This window comes from Conger conger, chromosome 17 (assembly GCF_963514075.1).
Source record: "Conger conger chromosome 17, fConCon1.1, whole genome shotgun sequence".
Classification (NCBI taxonomy): Eukaryota; Metazoa; Chordata; class Actinopteri; order Anguilliformes; family Congridae; genus Conger; species Conger conger.
Window position 1 is genome coordinate 17,045,181 of NC_083776.1, and position 26,095 is coordinate 17,071,275.

At 43.6% G+C, this 26,095-nt stretch overlaps 1 protein-coding gene across 4 annotated transcripts in view; it reads right to left on the minus strand.

The window, feature by feature from the left end:
• Window positions 1–4,044: 4,044 nt before the first annotated feature.
• Window positions 4,045–26,095, minus strand: part of pcbp3 (poly(rC) binding protein 3) — a 50,975-nt gene continuing 28,924 nt past the window's right edge. The window contains exons 6-17 of one of the 4 annotated variants that reach the window (XM_061226826.1): window positions 15,264–15,432; window positions 14,104–14,127; window positions 13,947–13,979; window positions 13,418–13,534; window positions 12,927–13,058; window positions 12,128–12,256; window positions 11,103–11,177; window positions 8,056–8,097; window positions 6,805–6,880; window positions 5,448–5,500; window positions 4,744–4,913; window positions 4,045–4,400 (exon numbers count right to left, since the gene is read on the minus strand). In XM_061226826.1, the coding sequence (XP_061082810.1) occupies window positions 4,346–4,400; window positions 4,744–4,913; window positions 5,448–5,500; window positions 6,805–6,880; window positions 8,056–8,097; window positions 11,103–11,177; window positions 12,128–12,256; window positions 12,927–13,058; window positions 13,418–13,534; window positions 13,947–13,979; window positions 14,104–14,127; window positions 15,264–15,335 (978 nt within the window). In that variant the 5' untranslated portion in view covers window positions 15,336–15,432 and the 3' untranslated portion in view covers window positions 4,045–4,345. Of the gene's footprint in view, window positions 4,401–4,743; window positions 4,914–5,447; window positions 5,501–6,804; window positions 6,884–8,055; window positions 8,098–11,033; window positions 11,178–12,127; window positions 12,257–12,926; window positions 13,059–13,417; window positions 13,535–13,946; window positions 13,980–14,103; window positions 14,128–15,263; window positions 15,433–26,095 lie in introns of all 4 variants that reach the window. The other 3 variants (XM_061226825.1, XM_061226824.1, XM_061226823.1) reach the window with 3 other exon arrangements.

A 26,095-nucleotide genomic window follows, 5' to 3' on the forward strand; every position in this document is an offset into this window, starting at 1 on the left:
CGTTTTTTTTGCTGCTCTAGTACAAGATAAAAGATAATTGGTGGTAAAGTTAATGTTGTGGGAGAAATCCATATTCATATTTTGTGTCTCAAGCATTAAAGAGCACAGGGATGATTATTGCACATTTTGTTCTTTTGTTGGTTTTCTTTAGTAAATCTGAATGGTTGTAATGATTATGTGATGTCATGAGTTTGGGTAACGGATGAGAACAAGCTAAGTTTAAAAATGCCAGCCTCATGCTGCATCTTTTTAGAGTATGGCTGCTTTGAAATATAATGCAAAACTTTCTCGCAACAGTGATGGCTTTAGACATTCAGTAGTTAGTGAAATTCCCTTGATATTCTGCCTCATAAATAATGATGCTGCATCAACAACACAATACTCCCGCTAAGAAAAACACATAATATACAAATGATTTTAATGGAAAAAAATTCACAAAACATCAGTCAATAACAGTAGCATCTGTAGTATTATCTGTAGTAGCAAATAATAATAATAATAACACAAGAAAATGCTACACATACACAGTCCATGAGCATTGATTTTTATACAGTGACTTATTCATTGACTACTGTATTAGAACATTCCATACAAGCTTAGTTACAATCTAACTAAATTATCAAAAACTGAAATAAATCCTTTAAATAATAATTTTTCAAAAATGCAAAGCTGTGCAAAATATTAAATGACATAACTATTGCAGAATACGAACTGTTAAATTATATATGCATTCCCCATAATCCTCATCATAAAACGAGCTACCTAAAAGCAAAAGTCTGAAGACATTTGGACTTAAATACATTTTAGCCATACCATAAATATTTGTGACTCGGGTCTAAAGAGTTTCATTTTTGGTGAGGTCAAATAATAAATAAAGATGTCTGGTTGACAGCTGCAAATCATAAGCAACATATTTTTCTACGAAAATCTAAAAATCTTAAAGTTAGGTATACAGGCCATGCTAAAATGTGGCACTATGAATTGACTTTTCCCTTGCATCGTTCTGTGAATTTATTTACTTTTAACCACTTAAAGACTTAAACCTCATATCCCTTCTGCTTGCTCTGCTAGTAATGGACATTTGACAGTAGTGTTTGGTCCACACCTGTGGCTTCTACAGTTCAGTTTGAGCTACAAACCAGGTAAAGTCTGGTTGCCTTCGGCTTGTTATATGAAGGCCCTGACACGACACAAACCTACTTACAAACAAAAAAGAAAGTATCCTTGATTATTAAGATCTATATGTGTAACATGATTATTAATAAGCACACTTTCAAAAGATGCCATTTCTTTTTAAGCCGGTTTAAGAGACTGCATTGCTTAATCTGTGTTGTTGAAAGACTTACATTCAACTTTTGTAACTGTACCAAACTGTTTCTCGACTTTAATGCATTTGAGGCCTAGATGCATAAAATAATGCTTTCCTAAACATTACACAGCCTGTATTGTGACCGCGAGGGGGCATGGTTTTTGGGGGCAGGGTTTTTCAGGGGGCATAGCTGTTTCCCATGCATGGATCACCATTCCCAGGGGAGTGTCTGAGGGCGATGACAGCTGTGACTTTGACAATTACAGCAACAAATCGAAACCCAACAGAGACGAAACCAACCGAAAACCAACCGTGAATGGAAGGACTATGGAGAAATGAGGCTAGTTTCTGTGCTTTATAAAGTAGACAGCGCCCGCTCCCTGATCTATCAGAATGAGAATGATAATTACAGTTATACATGAAATCGGGAATCAACAGAAGTGGTTTGATGAAGTTCATTTGCAAAGTTTGCACTTAGTATAAGCAAGTTCTGGATATTGGGGCAAAAATAGTAAATTCTATACAGTTCCCTTACTGAAAGTAAAACGATGTGTAATAATTGTAAGAACAAGTAATGGAAGCGCTTAAACCGCATTGAATGAAGCTGTTTATAATCACATAAACTGACCCAAAAGGATAACTTTGTAACTTTAAATCTACATAAAAGTGTTTTTAATACCATGGATTCACCCACTGAAGCAGACGTGGTGGCCTTATGAACAAGAACAAAATAAAAAAAGAAAGAAACAATCATGTTTAAGAGGAAGGCAGACTGGGTTCTGGTGTCTGCCACAGGCCAGAACCCTAGAACATTCCACAGCCCCGTAAGATATTGGGCACATTTCTGCAGTCAGGGTAGTTGCCTTGCGGAATGTCACTAAACTGGTCCACAGACCATTGAAATCAGAGAGTCATGCTGTGTGTTTATGCAGTGTGCCGTAGGTGAAAGAAAAAAGGGGAAAAGTATATTTTTGCATATGAATGCATGCAGACAGAAAGCCAAGCCTTCATGGAGAAAGAATGCATGAAAGGATGAACTTTAGAAAGGTTGTTGTTGGGTGCTGCCTGCCTCATGTAACTGCAGTGGAGTGCTTGCATACTTGCTGCAGGCAGAGGTTACTGTTGTACATCCCCTTACCCTTTCTTGGCAAATGGCCATTCACTTTCAAGGGCAGCCATTTTAAATTCAGTATTTCAGTATTCTGTTTATTCACTATCGTGGTACCTCATGTGGATACATGAGGGACACATGCATTTCTTCGATCTAGCCACATGTGAGACTAGCTAGCGTGAGGTACCTGGGCCTAAAATGTCACAGCCCATGCTTGACAGAATCCATATTAAGTTTTCAGAAAATCTATTTTGTAATCATGCATTATTTTCCATGTCACTGTAAAGGCTGTTTAATGATCGCCCACGGTGCACAAAGACACAGAAATAAAGCACTAATAAATGACAGTGAAGTTTATGGTAATGCAGAGCGCCTTTTTGAAATATGTACGATACTAGAGTGTCAAAAAAATTACATTGTTCTTTGAAGCAATGGGGAGTAGGACTGGATCTATTACGTTACCAACAGGGAACAGGAACAGGAAGACTGAACAGGACTATTTAAATGAGTATACATTTTGTATATAAATAAGTTATAATCACTTAAAATGCAGGATAGGTCAAATACAGAGAGAAAAACAAACTAGGTGCAATGCCATTGGCTCAAGAGGGTCATGTGATGCAGTGAAGGATGATGGGTAGAATTTGGAGTGTGCCCATTCCAGTGACCTCTGATGTCAGCTGAGAACATTGAGGGGGTGCAGGGGAGGCAAAAGGAAAGGGCGGGAATAGAAAAAAAACAAAAATAAATTGGTTCTGAAAGAATTTGACACTTCCGTACAACATGAAATGCTCTGCAGTTCTTCACCACCTTCTCCCATGTGCTTTGCCAGCACTTCATATTGGTAATGAACACAGATTCGCTGATGAATTCATTCTGTATACAGTAATGAATACAGATTTGCTGATGAATTCAGTTTGTACTAATGAACACTGATTATCTAATTAATTCACTTTGTATCGGTAATGAACACAGATTCACTAAGTAATTCAGTTTGTATTAGTAATGAACACAGATTCGCTAATGAATTCAGTTTGTACCTGTAACGAACATAGATTTGCTAATGAATTCAGTTTGTACTGTACCAGTAATGAACACAGATTTGCTCATGAATTCATTTCATATTGCTAATGAACACAAATTCACTAAGGAATTTGGGCTGAAAATTAAAAAAAACTCCAACAATTCCAAACAAATTTTTTTTTTGGTTTGAGAGAAGCATTTAGCTAAACAAGTCTCCAGACCTGAACATAAGTTAAATAAAAGTAACATTTGATCAACATTTCAAGCAGCCATAATTAAATTTGTAATAAAAAACCTAATAAACAATCCAACTTGGTACATGTACGTATTAACTCCTTTTTAGATAGAGACCACCTCCTCCTTAATTTCCTGTATTAAAACTATTGTCTCTATCACTCAAAGGGTTACTATGGCAACATCCCTACATAGGTGCATCACATCACACACCTGTTTACTAGCCAACAGCATTGCCTAGTCGCAATTAGATGCAATTACATTTTTATACGTTTTTTAGAAATTTTACATTTTTTGTACATTATTTTTTATTTTTTTGTTTGTTTTATATGTTATTTTCTTGGCAAAGGCCAAGGGAATTGCAAGACTTAACAACCCTACTCAGCAATACAAGCAAACAGGAGTTAAAGAATAACACAGCTGGATCCTAAGTGTTCGGCATGCGGAAATACTCAACTAAAGCACTACGAGAACAAAACCAAACTACATCATTTTGTCTCCATTGTCAGCAGATGCCTCCTCCCATAAAGGAGACAGCTGCTGGAGGTTGATTGTCAGGTGGACAGATAACTGGGCGTGGGTAAGAGGGCCAGGATGCAGGAGAGGTGCAGGACAGGTCAGGGGAAGTGGCCGCTGTAAGCTGCAGGCGCTGGGGCCGGGTGGGGCCTTCAGGATGTAGACATGGATGAGGGGTCATTCCACATGGCTGCTACATCTCTGAACCTGGCAGCCGATCACAGGAAAGCGGCATCCGTTAGTTTCAACCGTGAGAGCCAAGATGCTCTACTCTACAGCTGATATGATTTAAACACAAAATCCAGCTGAAAATGGTTGGTGGCTGGTTTTGGCTACCTTGCGTTGATGAGGTATTGGGTGACGTTGATGTTGGCGGGTGTTTTGGTTACCTTGCGTTGATGAGGTATTGGGTGACGTTGATGTTGGCGGGTGTTTTGGTTACCTTGCATTGATGAGGTATTGAGTGAGGCTGATTTTGGTGGGGAGTTTTGGTTACCTTGCATTGATGAGGTATTGAGTGAGGCTGATTTTGGTGGGGAGTTTTGGTTACCTTGCATTGATGAGGTATTGGGCGAGGCTGATGTTGGCGGGGGTTCCTGTGATGGTGATCTGCCGCTCTGATGACCCTTCCATGGCGTTAGCGATTTTGATCTGCGCTCCAGACATCTGTCGGATCTCGTTGATTTTGGTTCCCTGGCGCCCGATTATACAGCCTATTAGCTGGGAAAAAATTGCAGAGGTTCTTAAAAGGAAAACCACGCCCCAAAAACAGGTTTCATACTGCTGGTCTCAGCCCTGCTCTTCTTGCATGCAAATCCATGCCAACACGCATAAGATCTGCAGTCATTTCCTGCATGATCTGCATCCTTTTATAGGAAGAAAGCAATTTACTGAATAATCTTTATAATATCAAAATACATTAAAATATATAGAAACACTTCACAATATGGGTAAATATGCATTAATTATTCCATGAATGATTATCAGATAATGCAAAATGATTTTTAAATACACTGCAATGAAATATATTTATAATTCAATACTTTTTAAAGTAGAAATATTCACAATTTGTCTACACATTGCAGCGGTATTTGGGAGTGATGTTAGTGCGGCATGGGCGTGACTTTGGCGTGATGTAAGCATGACATTGGAGTGATGTGGGGTAAAGTTGGCATGACATAAGCATGAAGTTAGCGCGACACAGGCGTGATGTTAGCGTGGCTCAGGAAGCTCCCTCAGACAGCACATACTCACATCATTGGGAATGGTGAGTTCATGAGTACTGGCCTGGGGGCTGGCATCCAAACCTGGGTCAGGAGCAGGAGAGAGAGAGAAGTGCCATAAATAGCATTTAAAATAGACTTGGGTTGTTTCTGCGGTAATGGAGATACCACGGGAACCGGTCTCTTATTGTCACGACAGACCTGGGCACCCGCCTTTCAAGCCCCGCATGGGTGTTGCCTTTGGGGGGGAACAAGAAGTGATGGGGTATTTATTCCTTGGAATAAATTTCATGCTGTCCTTCATAAGTCCTTATTCAGAGGAACTGTCATTTATTTCCTTGTATGGCATTGAGATGACTTTAGTTGTGATAGTTGTGGGAATTATCTGGCAAATCATGTGGCAGCAACAACTAAATGCATAAAGGTATGCAGACATGGTCACCAGTTTTTCAGATCAAATGTCAGAATGCGGAAGAAATATGTTCTCAGTGACTTTGGTCGTGGAATGATTGTTGGTGCCAGACAGGGTCGTTGAAACTGCTGAGCTCCTGGGATTTCACGCACAACATTCTCTACAGTTTGCAGAGAATGGTGGGAAAAACTAAAAAGTATCCAGTGAGCAGCAGTTCTGTGGGCAGAAACGAGTTGTTGATGAGAGAGGTCAGAGGAGGGCCAGACACGCAACGTGCCAAACCTATGGATAGGCTACAGTAGGAGAAGACTGAAGTCCTCAGTGAGTGTATATTCACAATTAAGCAAGTTTTTTCCAATCATAGTTTTATACGGATCCTCTAGCATTTGCAAGACATAATACTAAAAGGCCCCCAATAGTACTATTTGTGTGCATGTAGTCATGAAAATGTCTATTCTGTTCAAGGCTTGATTTATTATTGATGACTACAGGGAAAAGGTGTCATTTTCATGAGACTGTAGATTTATATGTTGCCCTGTCTGGTGTTCATTACTCAGGGTGAATATTGCAATATTCTGTCTTATTGAGTTATTTGGTACAGGTTTTTTAACTGATGTGGGGAGGTGGGGGTGGGATGGAACCTCAAACAGTTTTTCCTGTAGAAAGTCAACCTTTCTTTGTTATGTTGCCTGGAGAGATGTCCTCTCCAACCACAGACTGAACCCTCCCAGACCTTCGGGGGTAAACCGTGGGCATCCTACAATATAGTGTGAGACGAAACGGCCAAAAAAAAACAAACAAACCAAAGCAAAACAAAAAAGAAAAGTACCACGTGACACGTGGACAGCAACCACCAGGGGCACGTTTAGAAGCGCAACATGGAAAGAGAGATAAAGTGAGCGGAGAAGGAGAGAGAGCTACTACAGGTAAGAGAGAAGGACATTTGAATAGGTGAATAGGGCTGTTGGGTACGTACCAGGGAAAGCAGGGGTGGTCTGTCCAAGGGGAGTAAAGGGATTTTGCTGCATAGCCAACTGGTGGAGCTTGGTCAACTGCTGACGGGGGGGAGGGACAGGAGAACTAAGAGGTTATTTTATAACATAAGTCACACCAAGAAATCAAGAACTAAACTAGAATAAACAGACAACGAGGAGAGGCTAAGAAACATTGTGGTTGGAAAGAGAGAAAGAGAAAGAGAGAGAGAGAAAAACGTGCATAGGACTTGGCCTGAGATTCGTTGAATCCAGTGTCCTGTGCTGTGGGTTTTCGGGTTGGTGGCCTTATGAGAGTGTTGGGTTTAAACGGTGTATGTTTGTCATATGCTACGCTACACTAATCTTGTGTGTACTGCAGTGCAGGCAAGGCTGCCTTTTCCTTTAGCAGCCGCAACGTAGCATTCAGCTAACGCTTACGCCGGCAGTGCTTCAACCCACAAAGCCCAAGGTTCATCATTCTGATACACACCTGACCCCCTACTCACCCTCCGAGGCGTTATTTACAGAACAGGGTGCGGAGCATTTCAACACACGGCTCACACACCTCGCTCGTTTTTACGCGCTCTGCGTAAAATCTTCGAGGGTAAACAGTGTTGTACTGGCACAGGATGCAGATGGATCACATGCTGAGGAATGTGCTCAGCCTTTAGGAAAAGCTTTAATGAGGTGAAGGGCACATCAGGGCCCGCTTGACGGATCGTAACGTCAACCGACGTCTCCTTGGCCATCAATCACGGCCGCTCCAGAACGAGGGTGTTTACCACACGGTCTCTCTGGATGTTCTTTACACAGTGACTGATGATGTCACACAGGTGACGAAGACAACATGGCCGTCTGGGACCCAGGAGGTGTCAGCGGCCCACATCCCCACACTGCCTGGGTTTATCACACTCTTCATCGGCGGGGTTGGGGGTGGGGGTGACAACAACCTCAATGCGACCTGTTATACCACGCCCTCTATCTCCCAAAACATGGAAAAGCAGAAGCCGGCTCGGAAAACCGCCAAACCCCGCCGGGTGACCTTTTCCACCGGTGCAGGCCAAGTCCTCGTTTGGTACACACTTCGGAAAAACGTCAGGCTGTGCGCAATTTCAGATTGTAATATGACACAAATTACAGATCGGAAATGTGGTATTAATATTAGAGGTTAATATTAATAGAGGTCAGCTGTGAGAAGAGAGGCATGCAAACTGGTGGCGTAGCGAGAGGGAGAGCGGAGATTAGCAACTCACATCTGGGTGAGGGATGGCATACTGTCCCTGAATGGTGTAGGCCTGAGAGAGAGAGAGAGAGAGAGAGAGAGAGAGAGAGAGAGAGAGAGAGAGAGAGAGAGAGAGAGAGAGAGAGAGAGAGAGAGAATGGGAGAGTGAGAGAACGAGAGAGAGAGAGAGAGAGAGAGAGAGAGAGAGAGAAAAAAAAGCATTTTACAATCTTTGAACTCAAACCCTTGCTGTGCCCAGGAGATCATTCTTCCTATTAACCCCATAACCCCATTAATGCTGTAAACCCACTTACAATTAACATTATGTAAAGTTTCCAGATTGAGAGAACTTGTAGAGAATCTTTCATTACAGTAATTGTATATATTCTAAATATGTTCTACATAGCATGAAACATCTAACAAATTGACAAAAAAGTGTCCAAGTTCTTTCAATAAATACAGTCCAGATTACCCAGTCTAACATCCAAACTCATTCCTATCTGGTATTTCCTATAATCATTCTTAAAGAGCCTCACCATGTGCTACACAATCCAACTAGTTACATTTTGATATGTATTTCAGGGACCTTGAATTCTGGGATAGCTAGCAGCTCACAGGTAATTAATGGTGGGCCTTCTTTAGAATTAGAGTTGTCATGTGTTGTCATGGAACACACAGGGGGAGGAGTCAGATTTGGCTCCACCCTCTAATTTTAACATGGTTTGCAGAAATGAACTGGAATGACACTGACGAACATGCTGATATCATATCCCTTCAATACTGCTGGAAAACCCCATATACCAATTAGTAACATGGGTTCAGGGTTTTGTTTGGAATTTGAATAAAATGTGGTCAATAGTTTAAGAAATAATATAGTAAGTTTGATTTTACAGAGACACACACAGAAACTGTGAAACTGACAATTTGTTGTCTTGATGTGGTCTTTTAATTTTTCCCAGAGCTGTATATACAGTATATGATACAGTATATATGAGGCTGCATATTGAATATTAAAAGGATATGGTATCTTCCCAGGGGGAGGGGTGTAGGAGCTAATAAAGAGAGCTTGCACGAGTCATCTTCAGCAAAAACAGTGCCATAATGCACATATTCATACAGCTTGTTTTCACTTTGTATGGACCATGAGCTATTAAAGCTTGAGTCAAAGGTATGTGAACTGTACTCCATAATCTTTGTACATTTGATTGGCAAATACTGTATTCCATCATAGGAAAGGACGGCAGTTTAAATAGGAGTGTAGACCACTAAGCAGGGTGCTGACGCTTCATTTACAGATGGCTTGCCTGTTCCGCAAAGATTCCCAGCTTCTTGTAAAATTCAGCTATTCACAGCTGCATTTTAGAAAACGGTTGTAGTGGAGTACAGTCGTGGAAATGTATTTTCCTACTGAGCTATCTGCAGTGCAAAGCTGTAGAATTTGTTTGCTGTTCACCACAACCTTACTGCAATAGGTATATGCTATCTGGGATGGTATTAGGTTGGTTTAGGTTGTTTTCTGAAACTGATACTTTAAGCTGTAGACACTCAAAAGCTACAGTGTCCATCTCTGCGTATGACTCCCTCCCCCCAGAGCAGTAGTACTGCTGCTGTTCTATAAGAGTACATACAGTGGGCTCCAGTTTTATTGGCTTGAAAAATATGCCAAAAACGTGCTGTAAACTAAAAAATAATAGCTAGACATGAGCTTAATTTCCCAACATGCATAAAGTAGTGAATCAACCAAAGTCTTCAAATAACACACTTTCTTTTCGACGATTTGTTCCACAATTATTGGCACCCATGGTTTAATACATGGTTTAATACCCCCTGGCAAAGATGACAGCGAATGCGTCTTTTCCTATAATTCATGATAAGATTTTTTTGACCATTCCTCCATGCAGAATTTTTCAGAATTTTTCTTCAGTTCAGACCACAGGTTTTTCATGGGATTTAAGTCTGAAATGGCCATTGCAGAACATGGTTGTTGTTTTTACTTAAACATTTCTGTTTGGATTTTGATGTATGCTCGGAGTCATTGACCTGCTGGATAATTTACCGACAACCAAGACTCAGCTTCCTAGCAAAGGCAAGATTTTCTGACAAGATTTCCTTGTACTTTGTTGAATGCATTGTGCCATTGATCTTCAATAGAGCCCCTGGACCACTGGCAGCAAAACATCTCCAAAGTATCAATGAACCATCAATGGTCATATTTGACAGTAGGTATGAGGTGCTTGTATGCATTCCGACACGCCAAACATGTTGATGTGTATGGCCAAAACAATACATTTTGGTCTCATCTGACCATATCACCCTCTTCGAGTCATAATTCCAATGAGGTTTGGTAAACTCAAGACGCTTGGTTTTGTTTATTATGCTCAGTAAGGGCTGGGTGTGCCACCCCTCCAAAGAGGTTGCTGGGTTTTTCTTTTGACTTGGTGACCCCAAGACCCAACCAATTTCTGCAAGTCTTAAACTGCGGCCCTTGAGTTACTTATAGTCTCCCTCACTATTTATCTTCTTTACCATCCATGGGGATAATATGCACTTGATTCCTTTTCCTGGCAAGTTTGCAACCATTCCATTTGTTTTTTACGCCTTTTTAGTGGTATGTTTAACCACTTTTTAACCGTTTATGTATTTTTTGTACCCATTACCCAATTTGTGATGGTCCTGAATTGACAGTAGGCTTTTCCCATACCAATGGCTGACAAAGGGATTTTGCATGCTTATTACCTCGAAAAGGAACAAAATGAACCATTCTTTTCCATTTTATTCTAGCTGGTTCAGGAACATTATGTTCAGTTGCAATTAAGGAACACCCTGATGCAGATGATCCAAAATGTCCCTCTCTAAAACAGACCAGTTGCAAGCTCTCACCCCAACCCCCCCCTGGGGCGTTTAGGTAGTGGCGTGCCAGTGAGAAGGTGAGTAAACATGGAGCATTAACAGGCAGTGGCTTGTCCCCTTCCCCCCCAGTGAGAAGATGAGTAAACCTGGAGCACTAACAGGCAGTGGCTGGTGCTGCAGTAAGAGGCTGAGGTTTGCTGCGGACGCCGCCAGAGGATCGGATCTTACCTGGCCACCTGAAAAAATGACGGGGGTGGAGGCGGGCTTTGGGCGGTAGGGAATGGTGGCACCTTTCGGTGGGGACTAGGAGAGGGAACAGGGAGAGGCAGAGACAGTGTTAGAGCAGGAGAGAGTCCATCAGGACCAGGAGAGAGACCGTTAGGAGCAGGAGAGACCATCAGGGCAGGAGAGAGCCCAGGTCAAACGCCGTCCATCAAACTCCCAGACTCCGCCCCGTACCTTACCTGTAGGTGGGGTCTCTCCAGGTGAAATACTTAAATCATCGAAAACAAGTAGAGAAGGAAAGAAATATCCTTATTCTGCACTTTCTGAGAAAGTCTGTAAATGACCTGCAGCTGTGGGTTTATCTCATAAAGAGCATCTATCTTGGGACAGAGTGTGTAAGCAGCAAGGTATTACTGCCACTCTTGTCTGTGAGTTCTGTGTGAAAGCATATATAGCAGCCAGTGGGGTTTGCTCTCCTTAGTATGCCCAGCTTAGCTCTGGGGTTAAAGTAACATATAACAAAATGCCTGACACTCAGCAATTGGAGAAAATAGTGTGTGCTTGTATGCAGGCACTGCTCAGGCAACCAGAACATAGGCTCTGTGTTCCAGTCTTGTGTATGAGTCGCCTCAAGTCAAGGTCAGTAGCGTAAGCTACTATGAGCCTGACTGGGTCAATACCGTAGTGTGAGATCAGTCCACCCACACTCATGCTTGTTTGCTTCTTCTGATGAGTCATGATCTCATGTTGATGGAGCTCCAAATGAAGTTGATGATTCAAACCAGGTTAACCTCTGACCTGTATCATAATGCTGGCTAAAAGCAATTAGATTTAAGGAAACTTGAGGAAACTAACCTGTTTGAGGTGGAGTCTAACCTGTTTGAGGTGTAGACTAACGTGTTTGAGGTGGAGTCTAATGTGTTTGAGGTGGAAGCTAACAGGTTTTAGGTGATGATTAGCATGCCTGAGGTGCAGACCCTGTGCTTAAGAGTAAACAGTGTGATGGCCCATCCATGGTCATACTCTACCTCCAGCATAACCACACATATTTGTTTGACACACTGGATGATAGCCTCAGGAGTCCCGGAGATGGTCACTGCACGCTCTGTCGAGTTGGGCAGCATGTCTCCCGCCACCTGCACCTGGGCCCCTGTGGACTGGAGAGAACAGCAGCTAGCACTACACAAGAGGCTAACAGGCTAATGCTAACCACAGTTCAGCAGCTAGCATTACACAAGAGGCTAACAGGCTAATGCTAACCACAGTTCAGCAGCTAGCACTACACAAGAGGCTAACAGGCTAATGCTAACCACAGTTCAGCAGCTAGCACTACACAAGAGGCTAACAGGCTAATGCTAACCACAGAGAACAGCAGCTAGCACTACACAAGAGGCTAATCCTAACCACAGTTCAGCACCTAGTGCCACACAACAGGCCAACAGGTTAATGCTAGCCACAGAGAACAGCAGCTAGCACCACATAACAGGCTAATGTTATCCACAGAGAACAGCAGCTTGTACCACTCAACAGGCCAACAGGCTAATGCTAGCCACAGAGGACAGCAGCTAGCATCACACAATAATTTAACATACCTGCAGGCTAATGCATACACAAGTAAAAATATTTTTCCATATGTGCGGACACAAGTTATTTGTATTCTCAGATTCTTTGTGTGACAATGGAAGACTGATAATTGAAATATTTTCAGCAGTTATCACACTGCAATGCTAATGTTACTTTAATGTAAAACGTGCAATGTAATGTAACCCCTGTTCTGGTTGTGTAACAGCAGTTCCAGAAAGTCGTGGGGAGGGGGGCTCTCCTCACCTCCCTCATTTCCTTGATCTTGGAGCCCCCCTTTCCTATGAGGGAGCCGCACTGGCTGGCAGGGACCACCAGACGCAGAGTCACAGGGGGCTTGCTGGTGGCTGGGCTGTTGCTCATGGAATTGATTATATCCTGGAAGGTCGTTAGGGACAATTAGACACAGTTAATCTTTCCCTCTATTTCAGTGTGAAAGGTGAGAGGGAAAACTGGGCTATATTTAGGCTTGTCATGATTATCTGGCATAGAACTACGGTACTCTGAATCAGTTTGGGAACAGAGCATTAGTATGGTATTAAGATCAGTGTTCTCTTCAGAGTTTGTTACAGTTATCTGTGTGTGTGTGTGTGTGTGTGTGTATGTATGCACATAGAATGTGTACATTCAGAGTGTGGACAGACTAAACAGATTTGAAGAAATAGATTAAATTGGACCAGATATGTGCCAGTTTACACACACAGAGAAACAGGGCAGGTCATGAGGAGGATCATTACCTCTTCGAACTTGTAGGCGATCATGGCGAAAGCCTTAAATATGGCGTCTGTGGGCCCTGTGATGGTGACGATCCTCTCCGGGCAGTTCCCCTCTGAAATGTTGATGCGTGCACCACTCTGTAGGACAGGTGGGTCAGAACAATTCATCTGCATAAGGTCCAGATCTACAGCAGGGGACCCCAACCATGGCCTGGGAAGCCAATGAGACTGCTGGTTTTCGGCACTAATCACAACTCCATCGACCAATGGCTCATTGCATTCATGCTTTCTTGCGTCTGAATTGGTTGCTGATTGTTTCTAATTTTAAGATGAAATTGATGTCCAGACCCTGTGTCTCTCCAGGACCAGGGCTGGGGACCCAGCAGATCCTGTAGCTCACCAGAGCTGGGCACCACATCAGACCTTGTGGCTCTCCAGGACCAGGGTTTGGGACCCATGCAGACCCTGCAGCTCTGCAGGACCAGGGCTGGGGACCCCTTGTATATGACTTATGAACCCTCCATATACAGGAAATGGAATGAAAACCTACCTCTTCACGCATTTTCTTTACGGTTTCCCCTTTCTGAAAAGGAAGTTAAAAACCCAAGGTAACATCAAAGGAAAATATTCCAAAATATCATATTTGTTTCAAAATATGTATATGAAATGAATAAAAGGAGCCATTTTGTAGACACTGCTATACACACCTTGCCAATGATGCTTCCAACTTCCTGTAATGTCAGAAATGAAAAATATTTGTCAAGGCAGGTATATAGACATGCAGTTATCATGTTACATGTTACTTAGCTGATGCTTTTATCCAAAGCAACTTACAGTTGATTAGACCAACCCCCCTGGGCATTGTTGCCCCCCCCCTGGAGCAACGTGGCATTAAGGGTCTTGCTCAAGTGCCCAACAACTGTGCAAATCTAGTCACAGCTTCAACCACCAACCTTCCATGTCCCAGTCAAGTACCTTAACCAATACACTACTGGCTGCCCCTTGAAAACAGGCCCCAAAATAATAAATAATGAAAATAATAAACAGCACTGGGGGCCACTTAACCATGCCAGGGCCCTTCATGGGCTCCTATATGGCCTAATGGATCAGCTGACTCCACACGCAGGCATGATTCAAGTCCAGGGGTGGCATGTTTCCATATGAACAGATTCATTTCATAGTGTTAATGCATAAGCATATCAGAAGAACTGACAATATCCACACTACTACACCTGGACAAATAACACCACTGTGCAGTTACCTAAAGTGTATTTTTTTGGTTTCAGAAATGAACCCCAAATGCCCCCATACGAGCCACTGTAAAGCCAGCAGGTCATCGGAAACTGTCTGGGCTGATCAAATCATAATAATAGTGTATATAGAATATCTCAGTGAGCCACAACTTTAAACGGTAAATGGTAATGGTATAGCGCCATTATCCAAAGTGCTGTACAATTCATGCTTCTCATTCACCCACACAGAAACGCGCGCGCACACACACACAAATGGCTATTGGCTGCCATGCAAGCCACCAACCGGCGTGTCAGGAGCATTTGGGGTAGGGTGTCTTGCTCAGGGACACTTTGACACACCCAGAGTGGGATCAAACCGGCAACCCTCCGACTGCCAGACAACTGCTCATCACCTGGGCCAATGACGCCGCTTTAAAGAGCTTCCCCTGTGCTTCCCTGGGTGCATTCCAATACTCTAAAAACACATCCTCCTTTTCTCCACTTGTTTCCTCCCCCGTACTTCCTGACAGATACAGCTTTTCAAGAACTGGGACACACCCCTTGCCCTCAACTCCGCCACGCCCCCCCCTCCCCCCCTCTCCCCCACCTCCCCATGATGCACTGGGGCCCCATACTTTGCCATGCATCAGCAGCCGGATGGTGAGGGTGACGTTCAGGCCGCCCTCTGATTGGACCTTGGGTTCCATGCTGGGATTGGATTGGAGGTGAGACAGGAGTGAGGTCACGTGACAGGATTCCGCAGGGGGCAGGAAGAGTGTGATGGTACAGCAGCCAACCAATCACCTGCAGGGAAAGAGACACGCCCACTTTAAGTAAGACAGACATTCTATACTAATAAGTAGGCAGTACTGTAAGTTTAGTATATATTTTGCAGACACAGAATTTAGCAGCCTGTTTTTGCCATGGCCTAGGTGATTTCATGGTCCTAAATTGTTATAAGATTAATCATCAGCATGTATGCTTCATTTTAACACAAGAGGGAGCACTTTTCATCCTGTAAAACCCCCACATGGGTTTTGGAGAATGAACAGAGTAAATTAAGAGTAAATATTATGAATATACTGACATTTAGGCAACAAAAAGCCCCCACTTTCGGCCCCATTTTTATATATGGGGCATATCCCGACAATTAAATCACCGTCATGACAATAGTAAAAAAATAAAAATCAGTCCCCATTTCTTAAACGTTTCAAAGATAGTATTTCTGCAAACTTTGCTTTTACTTTACTGCGTTTTGCAGCGTCACCCACACTAATCACTTTCAAAGGGTTTTCTAGCAGAACGGCCACAGGGGGAGGCTTGTACACCTGTGGAGGAGACTAATGTGAATCTCCCGTAAAGAAATGAGATCAGCAGGTTCAGACCACCATGGTAATATTTCACACAGCACTCTACCGAAGCAGAAATTGGATTGTGACAGCACATACATTCTCAGCACGGCACTGTGAAATTCTGCTTTCTAACATTGAACCATCACAGAGGCACAGAGTCTACCTGTAAACCAAACCCAGCAGGGCATTTATCTGCTTCTGGAGAGGCAGAAGCCGTGCACTTAAGACACAGCTCCACTGTGTGTGTTGGAGATTAGGCCAATCATACCCACACTCTTCATTAATTTATAAATTGTAGAATCAGCAATATTAGCTAACATTAGTAATATCAGCAAGAGCGACACACATAACCTCAGAACAATAAATATATACATACATAATAAATATATCTAGATATTGGTTGCAATATTAATTCAGTGATTATTACTGACAGCTATGTGTGTGCGTGTCCCCACACTGTTTAAACAGGACTGTGGATCTCTCTGTGTGATACCAGGTCTGCTGTAGGGCTCAGACAGGCACAAGGGACACCCAGCTCCAGAGCAGGACAAACCCAGCTCTTAACCCTGCACTACAACTCCTGCACAGGCGAAGAGGAGGAGGAAAGGCAGGTAATGGTGGGAGAGAGACAGAGAGAAAGACACAGAGAGACACAGTGAGAAGTTGAGAAAATTATATAATAGGTGGGAGAGAGAAGCGAGATGGTATTATGAGAGACAAAGAGGAGGATGGGAAAAAGAAACAGACAGGTTTGAGAGTGAGGGAGGGAGGGAGAGAGAGGGAGGGGGGAGAGAGGGATGAGATGCAGTGCCAGATGTTCTCCAATCTCCCATCAGAGCTCAGATTACATAAAGTCAGTAATCCCAGGTTAACAGCAGGGGGCTGGTCTCCACAACCAGAGATCAGGAGACACCCAGACCAAAGCTCACGGGCCTGGGTGTCATCTCAGCCAGCAGAGGGGCAAATCTGGAGAAATGTACCCCAGAGGAACTCAACAATGCTTCTTCCAAATCACAGAAAATTTGGAAGAACAAATCTACATCCCCTTATCTGGAAAAAGGCTTAAACAGTCGGTGGAACTTCTCAAAGAGCAGAAGGATGCAGTTTGCGGTATGCAGTAAAACTGTACAGCCAGCCTTATGCCTTGGTGGTTGGGAACAATGACAGACACAGGTATTTACTGTAATGGACCGGCCTGTATCTACTTTCAACTCTGGATTGTCAGTAGGTACTTCAAAGCAACATGAGTCAAACCAAATCTCTATTGACAACAATTGCAGGCTAAATGACTGTTTTTTTTGCATCAACATTTAGTGAGGAAAAATCTGATCGTTCCAAATATACCACTCAAAAAATAATCCCTCTGTCTGGTCACCGAGTGAATGTACTGTTCAAGAAAACATGAATACTCCTCACATCTACTCCAAGCCCAAACAGATAAATAAAATTAAGTATTAAAGATAAATCTAGTCCCATAGACAGCGAACAACACAACAATAAAATCCCTCTTAGACTCTGCTCTGTTTAGAAAGATCCAAATTTTCCTGCCTTTCATTGCCCATTAACATTAAAAGCACAATCACTTGAACCATAATTAAAGAAACCTATATTTTTAATCTTTTTAATCAAATGCCATCGAGAACAGACACATAAAATGTGTCTGTTGTATGTTAGTGCAATCCTGAGCTTGTATTTCCAGCCATCTGTTCAAACAAAATGGCAGCTCATTCAAACAAACATGACCTCAAAATGTTCACTGTTAATTATCGGAATTCACCTTCGACCGCCGCCCCCCCCCCCCCCCCCCCCCCCCAACCAAAACAAAAGAACATGCTAAGAAAACACAGGACCGCTCTCAAACTGAAATTATTTAATATTCCATATTTATATTGAGTTAAGCACATGTAAATTTCATGTTAATTCCACTGCAAACCGCCCAGTTGTTGTTAAGAGCTGTATTCCTCATGACACGGGGTGCGGAAAGTGGGTCAGGCCGTGCTGTAAAGTGCTTCTGGCCCCGTACTCTGCGCTAGCTACGGCATTAATCACGCTTTACGCATGGCTGAGCGGCCCTCCGAAACGCTCCTTTTCTCTCCCCGCTTGCTTTGTGTTTCACAGAGAAACGACCGTAGTCGCGAACGCAGAGAAAGTGCACTTTGTGTCGTCTAGCTTTCCTTCTTAATGCGTCTTCTCTGAAAGTCTACTTGCCTTCTACTGAAGTCTACTGAACTGTGAATAAATGAATATAACTACATTAATATGAAGAAAGAGCTATACGTAATGTTACTAGAGGACATTTTTTACGTTTTCTTTTTCACAACTATCACAACCTGACATGTTGAGGAGGTCCAATCGAAAGTCGATATCCACAATGAAAGCAGCACAGTTTGGTTCTACTGCAGGAGAGTGAAATGAAAAGTGGGCATGACCATGATTTACTGTGACTAGGAAGTCCAGCGAATAAAATTCAGTCTAGCTTTATTGTCTATTTTTAAATCCTTAACACAAAGCGTCCCCTGTGAAATATGCACAACGATGTTTGTGGAGGAGCCCAATCGAGCGTGAGGTCTTTTTTCCGCCCTACATTTCGATCGTGGAATCAGAGAAAATGTGGCCTAAAAAAAAGCCACCCCAGCCGTGAACACATGAACACGTGCCGTTTTCTCCATGCCGGCATTCTCCCCAGCTCACATGAGCGTGAGTCCAATCCACGGCGAAAGCAAATGTCTGCCCCCACACTGCTCAGTCATGGAGCTGCGCGTGGCGTCCCCCTCCCCCTCCCCCTCCCCCTCCTGACACACGCATGGCCATCGTCTGCTTTGCCATGTGACCCTGAGCTCTCTCAGATCTAACACAACCTTCCCCTTCCTCCATCATGCCTGTCCTCCATCTCTCCCCATGCAAGGGCTCACACAGACACAGGCCAGCAGGGCCCACACAGACACAGACCAGGGCACAGACACAGGCCAGCAGGGCTCACACAGGCACAGACCAGCAGAGCCCACACAGACACAGACCAGCAGGGCTCACACAGACACAGACCAGGGCACAGACACAGACCAGCAGGGCTCACACAGGCACAGACCAGCAGAGCCCACACAGACACAGACCAGTAGGGCCCACACAGACACAGACCAGCAGAGCTGACACAGACACAGACCAGCAGGGCTCACAGAGACACAGACCAGGGCACAGACACAGACCAGCAGGGCTCACACAGACACAGACCAGCAGGGCCCACACAGACACAGAACAGCAGAGCTGACACAGACACAGACCAGGGCACAGACACAGGCCAGCAGGGCTCACACAGGCACAGACCAGCAGAGCCCACACAGACACAGACCAGCAGGGCTCACACAGACACAGACCAGGGCACAGACACAGACCAGCAGAGCTCACACAGACACAGACCAGCAGGGCCCACACAGACACAGAACAGCAGAGCTGACACAGACACAGACCAGCAGGGCCCACGCAGACACAGACCAGGGCACAGACACAGACCAGCAGGGCCCACACAGACACAGACCAGGGCACAGACACAGACCAGCAGGGCTCACACAGACACAGACCAGGGCACAGACACAGACCAGCAGGGCTCACACAGACACAGACCAGCAGGGCTCAGATGCACAGACACAGGACACAGAGCTCATTATGAGCAGCAAGGCAAGGCAAACCTCATCTCTAGAGTCTTCAAATAAAACTCTCAACTTCACGCCAACCGAGAAAATGCCACTTTGCCACTAAAACATTTTAAATAGCAGGGCCGAATGGCTTCTGCATCATTGTCAATACTGAATGGAAAATGGATGTATGGAAGTTCATTAATATAATTTCCCAATATAGTTCCTAATTTCTAATTGTTATGCCAGTAATGCCATTTTATTTCTCAATATCATTTATTTAAGTTGTTTAACTTGAAAAAGTCAGTTAGACTGTCAGGAACATATGCTATAAAATGCTCTATGTGATAATGAGGGCCAAGGTCAGACCCCTGTGGAACCCCAGGTGTGATAACCCCTTTATATCACCTTTCTTCTCAAGCACAGGTAGAGTATGATCTAAATCACTGAATGACAAAACAAGTAAAGTCAAAATGAGTTTTCATTCATCTCATCATTTCATTCAAATGTCATGGCTAACCATGAGGCAAAAACTACATTCCCATTTAAAAGCAGAGGAGTGATGAAATCTCGTCTTTCACATGAGACACTTGAGTCTAATGGCTGAAGAGCCTCACATACTGTACCTCACTGAACAGCATTCACTTGACTGTTTGGAGCCAAATAGTGAAACGAAGTGTGGCATTTCTCAGAGAAAAAAGGCTTTTCAATGCACAGATCTTAATAAATGTGGTTTTCAGAATCCTGGAATGAGAAAGCAGACAAAAGGTAGAAAACAATATACAATAGAGCTTATGACTGTTTTAGCAGTTGTTCCAAGGACATTAGCATCATTATAACAGGTTTAGCAGTGATTTTGAGGAATTTAGCATCATTAGTACAGTTTAGTAAGGCTTTCAAGGATGTTGGCATCATTATCGCAGATGTAGTGATTTCCGGTATGTAAGCATCATTAGGACACTTTTAAAAGCAATGTCGGTTACGTCAGTAACGCAAGGACACTTTTAACAGTGATTCCAATGACGTTAGCATTTTTAGGACATTTTTAAGAGCGATTTTAAGGACGTTAGCATCATTAGGACATTTTTAGCAGTGATTTCAATGATGGTAGCATCTTTTGGACATTTTTAACAGTGATTTAAATGACGTTAGCATCTTTAGGACATTTTAAACCATGATTTCAATGATGTGAGCATCTTTAGGACATTTTTAACATCGATTTCAAGGACATTAGCATCATTAGGACATTTTTAACAGTGATTTCAATGAAATTAGCATCTTTAGGACATTTTTAACAGTGATTTCAATGATGTTAGCATCTTTAGGATATTTTAACAGCGATTTCAAGAACGTTAGCATCATTAGGACATTTTTAACAGCGATTTCATGGATATTAACATCGTTAGCACAGTGAAACTTCTGAATGGCACAGGGGGTTCACAGGTCAACACAGGTCGGTGAAAATCACTCTGAAATAGGCTGAAACAGATTACGAATGGTAAAGTGAGAGGCTTTCGTCTTTCAGAGCACGATCTAGGAAAGCTGTGGCTTCCTCAGCTGGAGATAGGTGATGAGGTTTCCACAGAGAGATGTTCTTTAATGTAAAGGAGAAAAGAGATCATGCAAATGAAGAGAATCGGGCTCATCTACAGCTGTGATCCTGTGCGATAGGCAAGGTGTTTAAACACCTGAAAGCAGTGAGGATTTACAGGCTTCATAAGGAACAGAAGATAAACGGTTCACACAGGGAGAAGTAGTGCTCATCTCTGAAATCATGGCCTAGCAGTTACAGAACCCCTTTACTGTATGAAAAACCCCCAAAAAATACATGCTCGTGGTCAACTTCACACCTTCTGGATGATGAACAAAGGGTTCATATTATTATTTTTTTGGCTGACAAATGATAACACACAGATGTAGGATGCCCTTTACTGAAAATGGGAGTTTTCCCACTCGCATAATGAATACTGTTCATCTATCAGGTACTGCTGAACTGGGACTCAATGACTCTTATGCTCCTAAGTCACGCCTCCAAGATGGCTGTGGATGTACCCGGAGGAAAGATCAGTCTGGGACTGGCACAGATTGAATCTCTGAATCAAAGCTTTCTTTTTAATGAGATTGAGTCTCTGAATCAAAGCTCTCTTTATAATGCGATTGAATCTCTGAATCAAAGCTCTATTTGTAAAGCCAGACTGGGGGGTGGGGGCTCTTTCCTCCAGCTCAATCACAGATAACTCATAACATTAAAGATATCGAGCAGATACTCTTTTCTTGAGCAACATACACAGCTTTTTTTCCCCATTTTGACACAGTCGTTCTCTTCAGAGAAAAGATAACAGTACTTGTTTTATGTCTGTAACACATTAATTGTGGTGAAACCAGGCCGTGAAAAGCTTGCTGAGAGAACATAAACCTTATCTCTTTTTAAAGACTGAATTTAATCTCATTCATGTGCTGGTATCTGATCAGGTGGAGGGTACAATGAGGCGGGGGAGGGGAGGTCACTCTCTCCTTATCCCAAATGTAGGGACTTCCTCATTGCTACTGTGGCATCGGAAGTGTGGGGGAGCCCTCTGCTGCAAGTTTCCTGCTCACGACCCTGGAAATAAAGTGCCTCCATCTCTCCAATGTACACCCCCCTGTCCCTTTAACATACACCCCACCACCCCACCTACTCCCCCAAAAGATGAGAGAGCCACGGCCGCAGCCCCAGAGCTCGGTTGGAAGCGGAGGCCATCTTAAAGGAGGCAGAGTCTGGGGTTTGAGCTGTAAAAGACATGGCAGAGGATCCAGCTGGGGAGGCTGCTGATTTATCGTATTAAATAGATCACCAGCCCTGTCAGCGGATCAGGGGCCCGTGGATAACCAGAAGCGACAGTGTCTATTAGGGGCTGTGCGGCTCGTGTGCGATTTCAGCGCAAATTAGAGCCCGCGGCCTGTTCCAGAGTCACACACAATTCAGCCTCTATAACAGACTAACAGTCCACAATTCAGCCTCTACAACATGCTAACTGCCCACAATTCAGCCTCTACAACAGGTTAACTGCCCACAATTCAGGCTCTACAACATGCTAACTGCCCACAATTCAGCCTCTACAACAGGTTAACTGCCCACAATTCAGCCTCTACAACAGGCTAACTGCACACAATTCAGCCTCTACAACAGGTTAACTGCCCACAATTCAGCCTCTACAACAGGTTAACTGCCCACAATTCAGCCTCAACAACAGGCTAACTGCACACAATTGAGCCTCTCCACCAGGGTAACAGGCTGTAGACACATTCAGACTCATACAGATACAGAATTAAGTGTGGAGTGAACATGAAGACTGAGTGTCTCTTCAGTGTGCCCTACACCTCCAGATCACCTGGAGTACAGATGCTAAAGCCACCTGTCCTCTCCTCTCCTCCCTGACCTGCCGTGCAAAGGGCTCTCTCTGCAGAGTGGCTACATTAGTACACGCGTGATACCCGCGTGAGATTAGCATGTGGAGCCTTGGGTTTGCACGGCATAATCTCCACGTCAAGGCTATGCTACAGGTTATTGTTCAGCTTTGTGTACAGAGGACTCAACAGTACCCTTTCCCTGAAAGAAAATAACACTGTGAAAGCTGATAGACAAATATACACTCAGCTATAATCAGTGATGTAATGAACAGCCATGGTTAGTGAAGGTCTGCCCAACCGGAGCAGTGACTAGCTCTAGGAGCGGCGTTAATATTCCTTGCGCGGCACACAGTTATTCCGCAGCGTGGTCCCACTGCAGAGTAACCCCGCCCGCCTACCCAGGGGCGTTTCGAGGTACCTGACCGGGCCAGTTCGCCAGCAACTGCCCAGGAGGTCACAGAGGGTTCGACCCGGCCTCCTCAAACAGAGACCAACCTGTGAGACAGCTCATTACACAATGTAATGTCCAGTCAGAGGAATTTGTAGAATAAATTTACTGGCATTCTGTAATGAAGTCACCAGTTCCTGGTGTGATAAAACAGCCACCCGGTTTGAAATTGGTTCCAACGGTCCAAAGGGGCCCCTGGTCCAACCTCGCTCACTTCCAGCTGCGCATGCTGTCAGGTTTTTCCCAATTCTAAATCTGGCAACCCAGGGGGGGGGGAAGTCCCATTTCCGTTAAGGATCCAAACAAAGAGCAGGATTAGTAAACCCCCATTAAAAATAGATATGCAAAATGATTACTATACTGTACTTCAAGCCATAGACAGCCATTTTATACAGTTAGAAAACTGTGAGCTGCAAAAAATAAGAATGGGGATGGGGGGGGGTAATGCAGTATAATCCATCCCCCAACCCCATCATCTGTTCTGTCCTAATCCCCCCCAGGCAGCCTGATTATTACATTTTAATATGAACATCCATAAACATGGCCGATGAGCTGGGAAACCGCTAATACAACGGGTCTGTAGCATCTACACCGTCCTGAAGAACCGTGGTGTTAAGAGAGGGGGTCTGCACACACACAGACAGACTGACACACACACACACACACACACACACACACTAGATGAGAACCCTTATGAGATTACATTAAAGGAAACACATTTATAGAGTCTAATTTATCCTAAAGTTGTGTGGGTATTGCACAATGACTACTATTGTACACTAATTGGCTACACAAGTACACACAAGTATACTGCAAGGAAATAGAAAATCACAACTAAACTCACTGAATTCAGAGAGCCTTGCTGACTTAGATCTATCTCTGTTACAACCTCTAAAGCATGAATGCCCCAGTAATTTATTGCCGATCATCAAGTTCATCACAATAATTGTCGTCATGGTACATTATTATTATGCAATTGAAATACGCCTCTTTTGCCGATGTAAGGTCCAGGCTGTCATTTTTGAAATCGCACTGACCTTTGACCTTGTCAGCCAGCCAGCATTCCTGCAGGACTGCAGTACATACATGGCTGTCTCTGGCATTAAAAATAAAATTTCATTACCAGAAAATGTGGGAAACAATATTTAATTTCCGCTGTGTACTCATGACAAATTCTATTGAATAACTGGTAAAGATTAGGAGCTGCACTTTTAGCCTTTGGATTTGTTAATTTCTTAAAAAGTACATACCTTTGTTGCATAGATTGGCTATCATTCACTTCAAAAGAAAGACATAGAATTTTCATGCAATACAACCATGTTTGTTAACTTTTTGTTAAATTGGACTAGCAGTATACTATTCATTACGCTGCGTGCGATGATAAAATATGAATGTGGAAATGATTTAATCTGATTTGCTAATTAGCACAAGTCTTCAACCAGGAGGTAGAACTAATTAGTGAAATCAGCTGGCTGAGTTCATGGTTGGAAGAAACACGTGGCAGGACTTTCTGACCCCTGGACTTTCCACATCTGCAAATTGATATGACCATTATTCTTGATCGGTGCATGGAATGTCAAATTAGGTTCTAAAAGAATGACTTCAGCAGCTTCATAAAACGTTCTTAAAAATTGTGATGGAAAAGATAAACGTCAGACACGAAGATGTTTGAATACCCCCTCTGTCTATGGAGTAGCCTCTGCAGTCAGATAGTTAATTATAATTAATAGGCACTATGGAACAGCTGCTCAGAAAAATAGGTGATGTCACAGAGTGATGTCATTGCAGTATGACTGTGTATGAGTGTATGTGCCATTTTCTCTGTGCTGTTGTGTTTTTTTTAGCCCTTGACTGAATGGCTAACACACTAACTTAGCATAGCATTTAGCATATCTATAGAACTGCACACAACTCAAGCTCCTCTCGTTTCATCATTGAAGATGCCTGTGATCCATCTTTCCTGTCCGTCATCCACCGATGTTACAATCATTGAAGCACAACGCAATGATCAGTTTGCCTCCGCATGATTCCCAACAGTGTGCGATGATCCCAGATGGTCCTGTCCCATCATCTGAGCTGAAAGCACAGCTCAGAGGGGCACAGTCAGCCATGTTAAAAGGCTGCAGAAGGACTCATTCAATCAGCATGCAAAGGCAGTCCGAGATGAGTCTCTCAGAGCTACATCTGTGTCATGAACACAGCTTCACAGGAAGCCAGTGGGGCTTCCTCGGTTTACTGGTGAAATCACAGGTGACAAGGCAGTTATATTACCCAAAGTTATTACCTACTGATGTAAACCAGACTGCATTTATATAGCGCTTTTATCCAAAGCACATTACAACGGATGCTTCTCATTCACCCATTCACACACACAGTCACTCACACACCAACTCATACACCGAATCACATTCACAGGGATCAAACCGGCAACTGCCAGACGACCGCTCTTACCTCCTGAGCTAATGTCACCCCTATCTTGTGTATGTTGCTGTCTATGTGCTGACCGTATCTGACTGCGATTAAAAGTATTTTGGGTGTGTGCGGTCCCTCCCCGGGGGCCCGGGGGGAGTGATGGGGGGCGGTAGAGAGGGGGGAGCGAGGCGTTCCCAGGACCCTTCCGTTACCGCGCGCGTCTGCAGCCCGCCCTC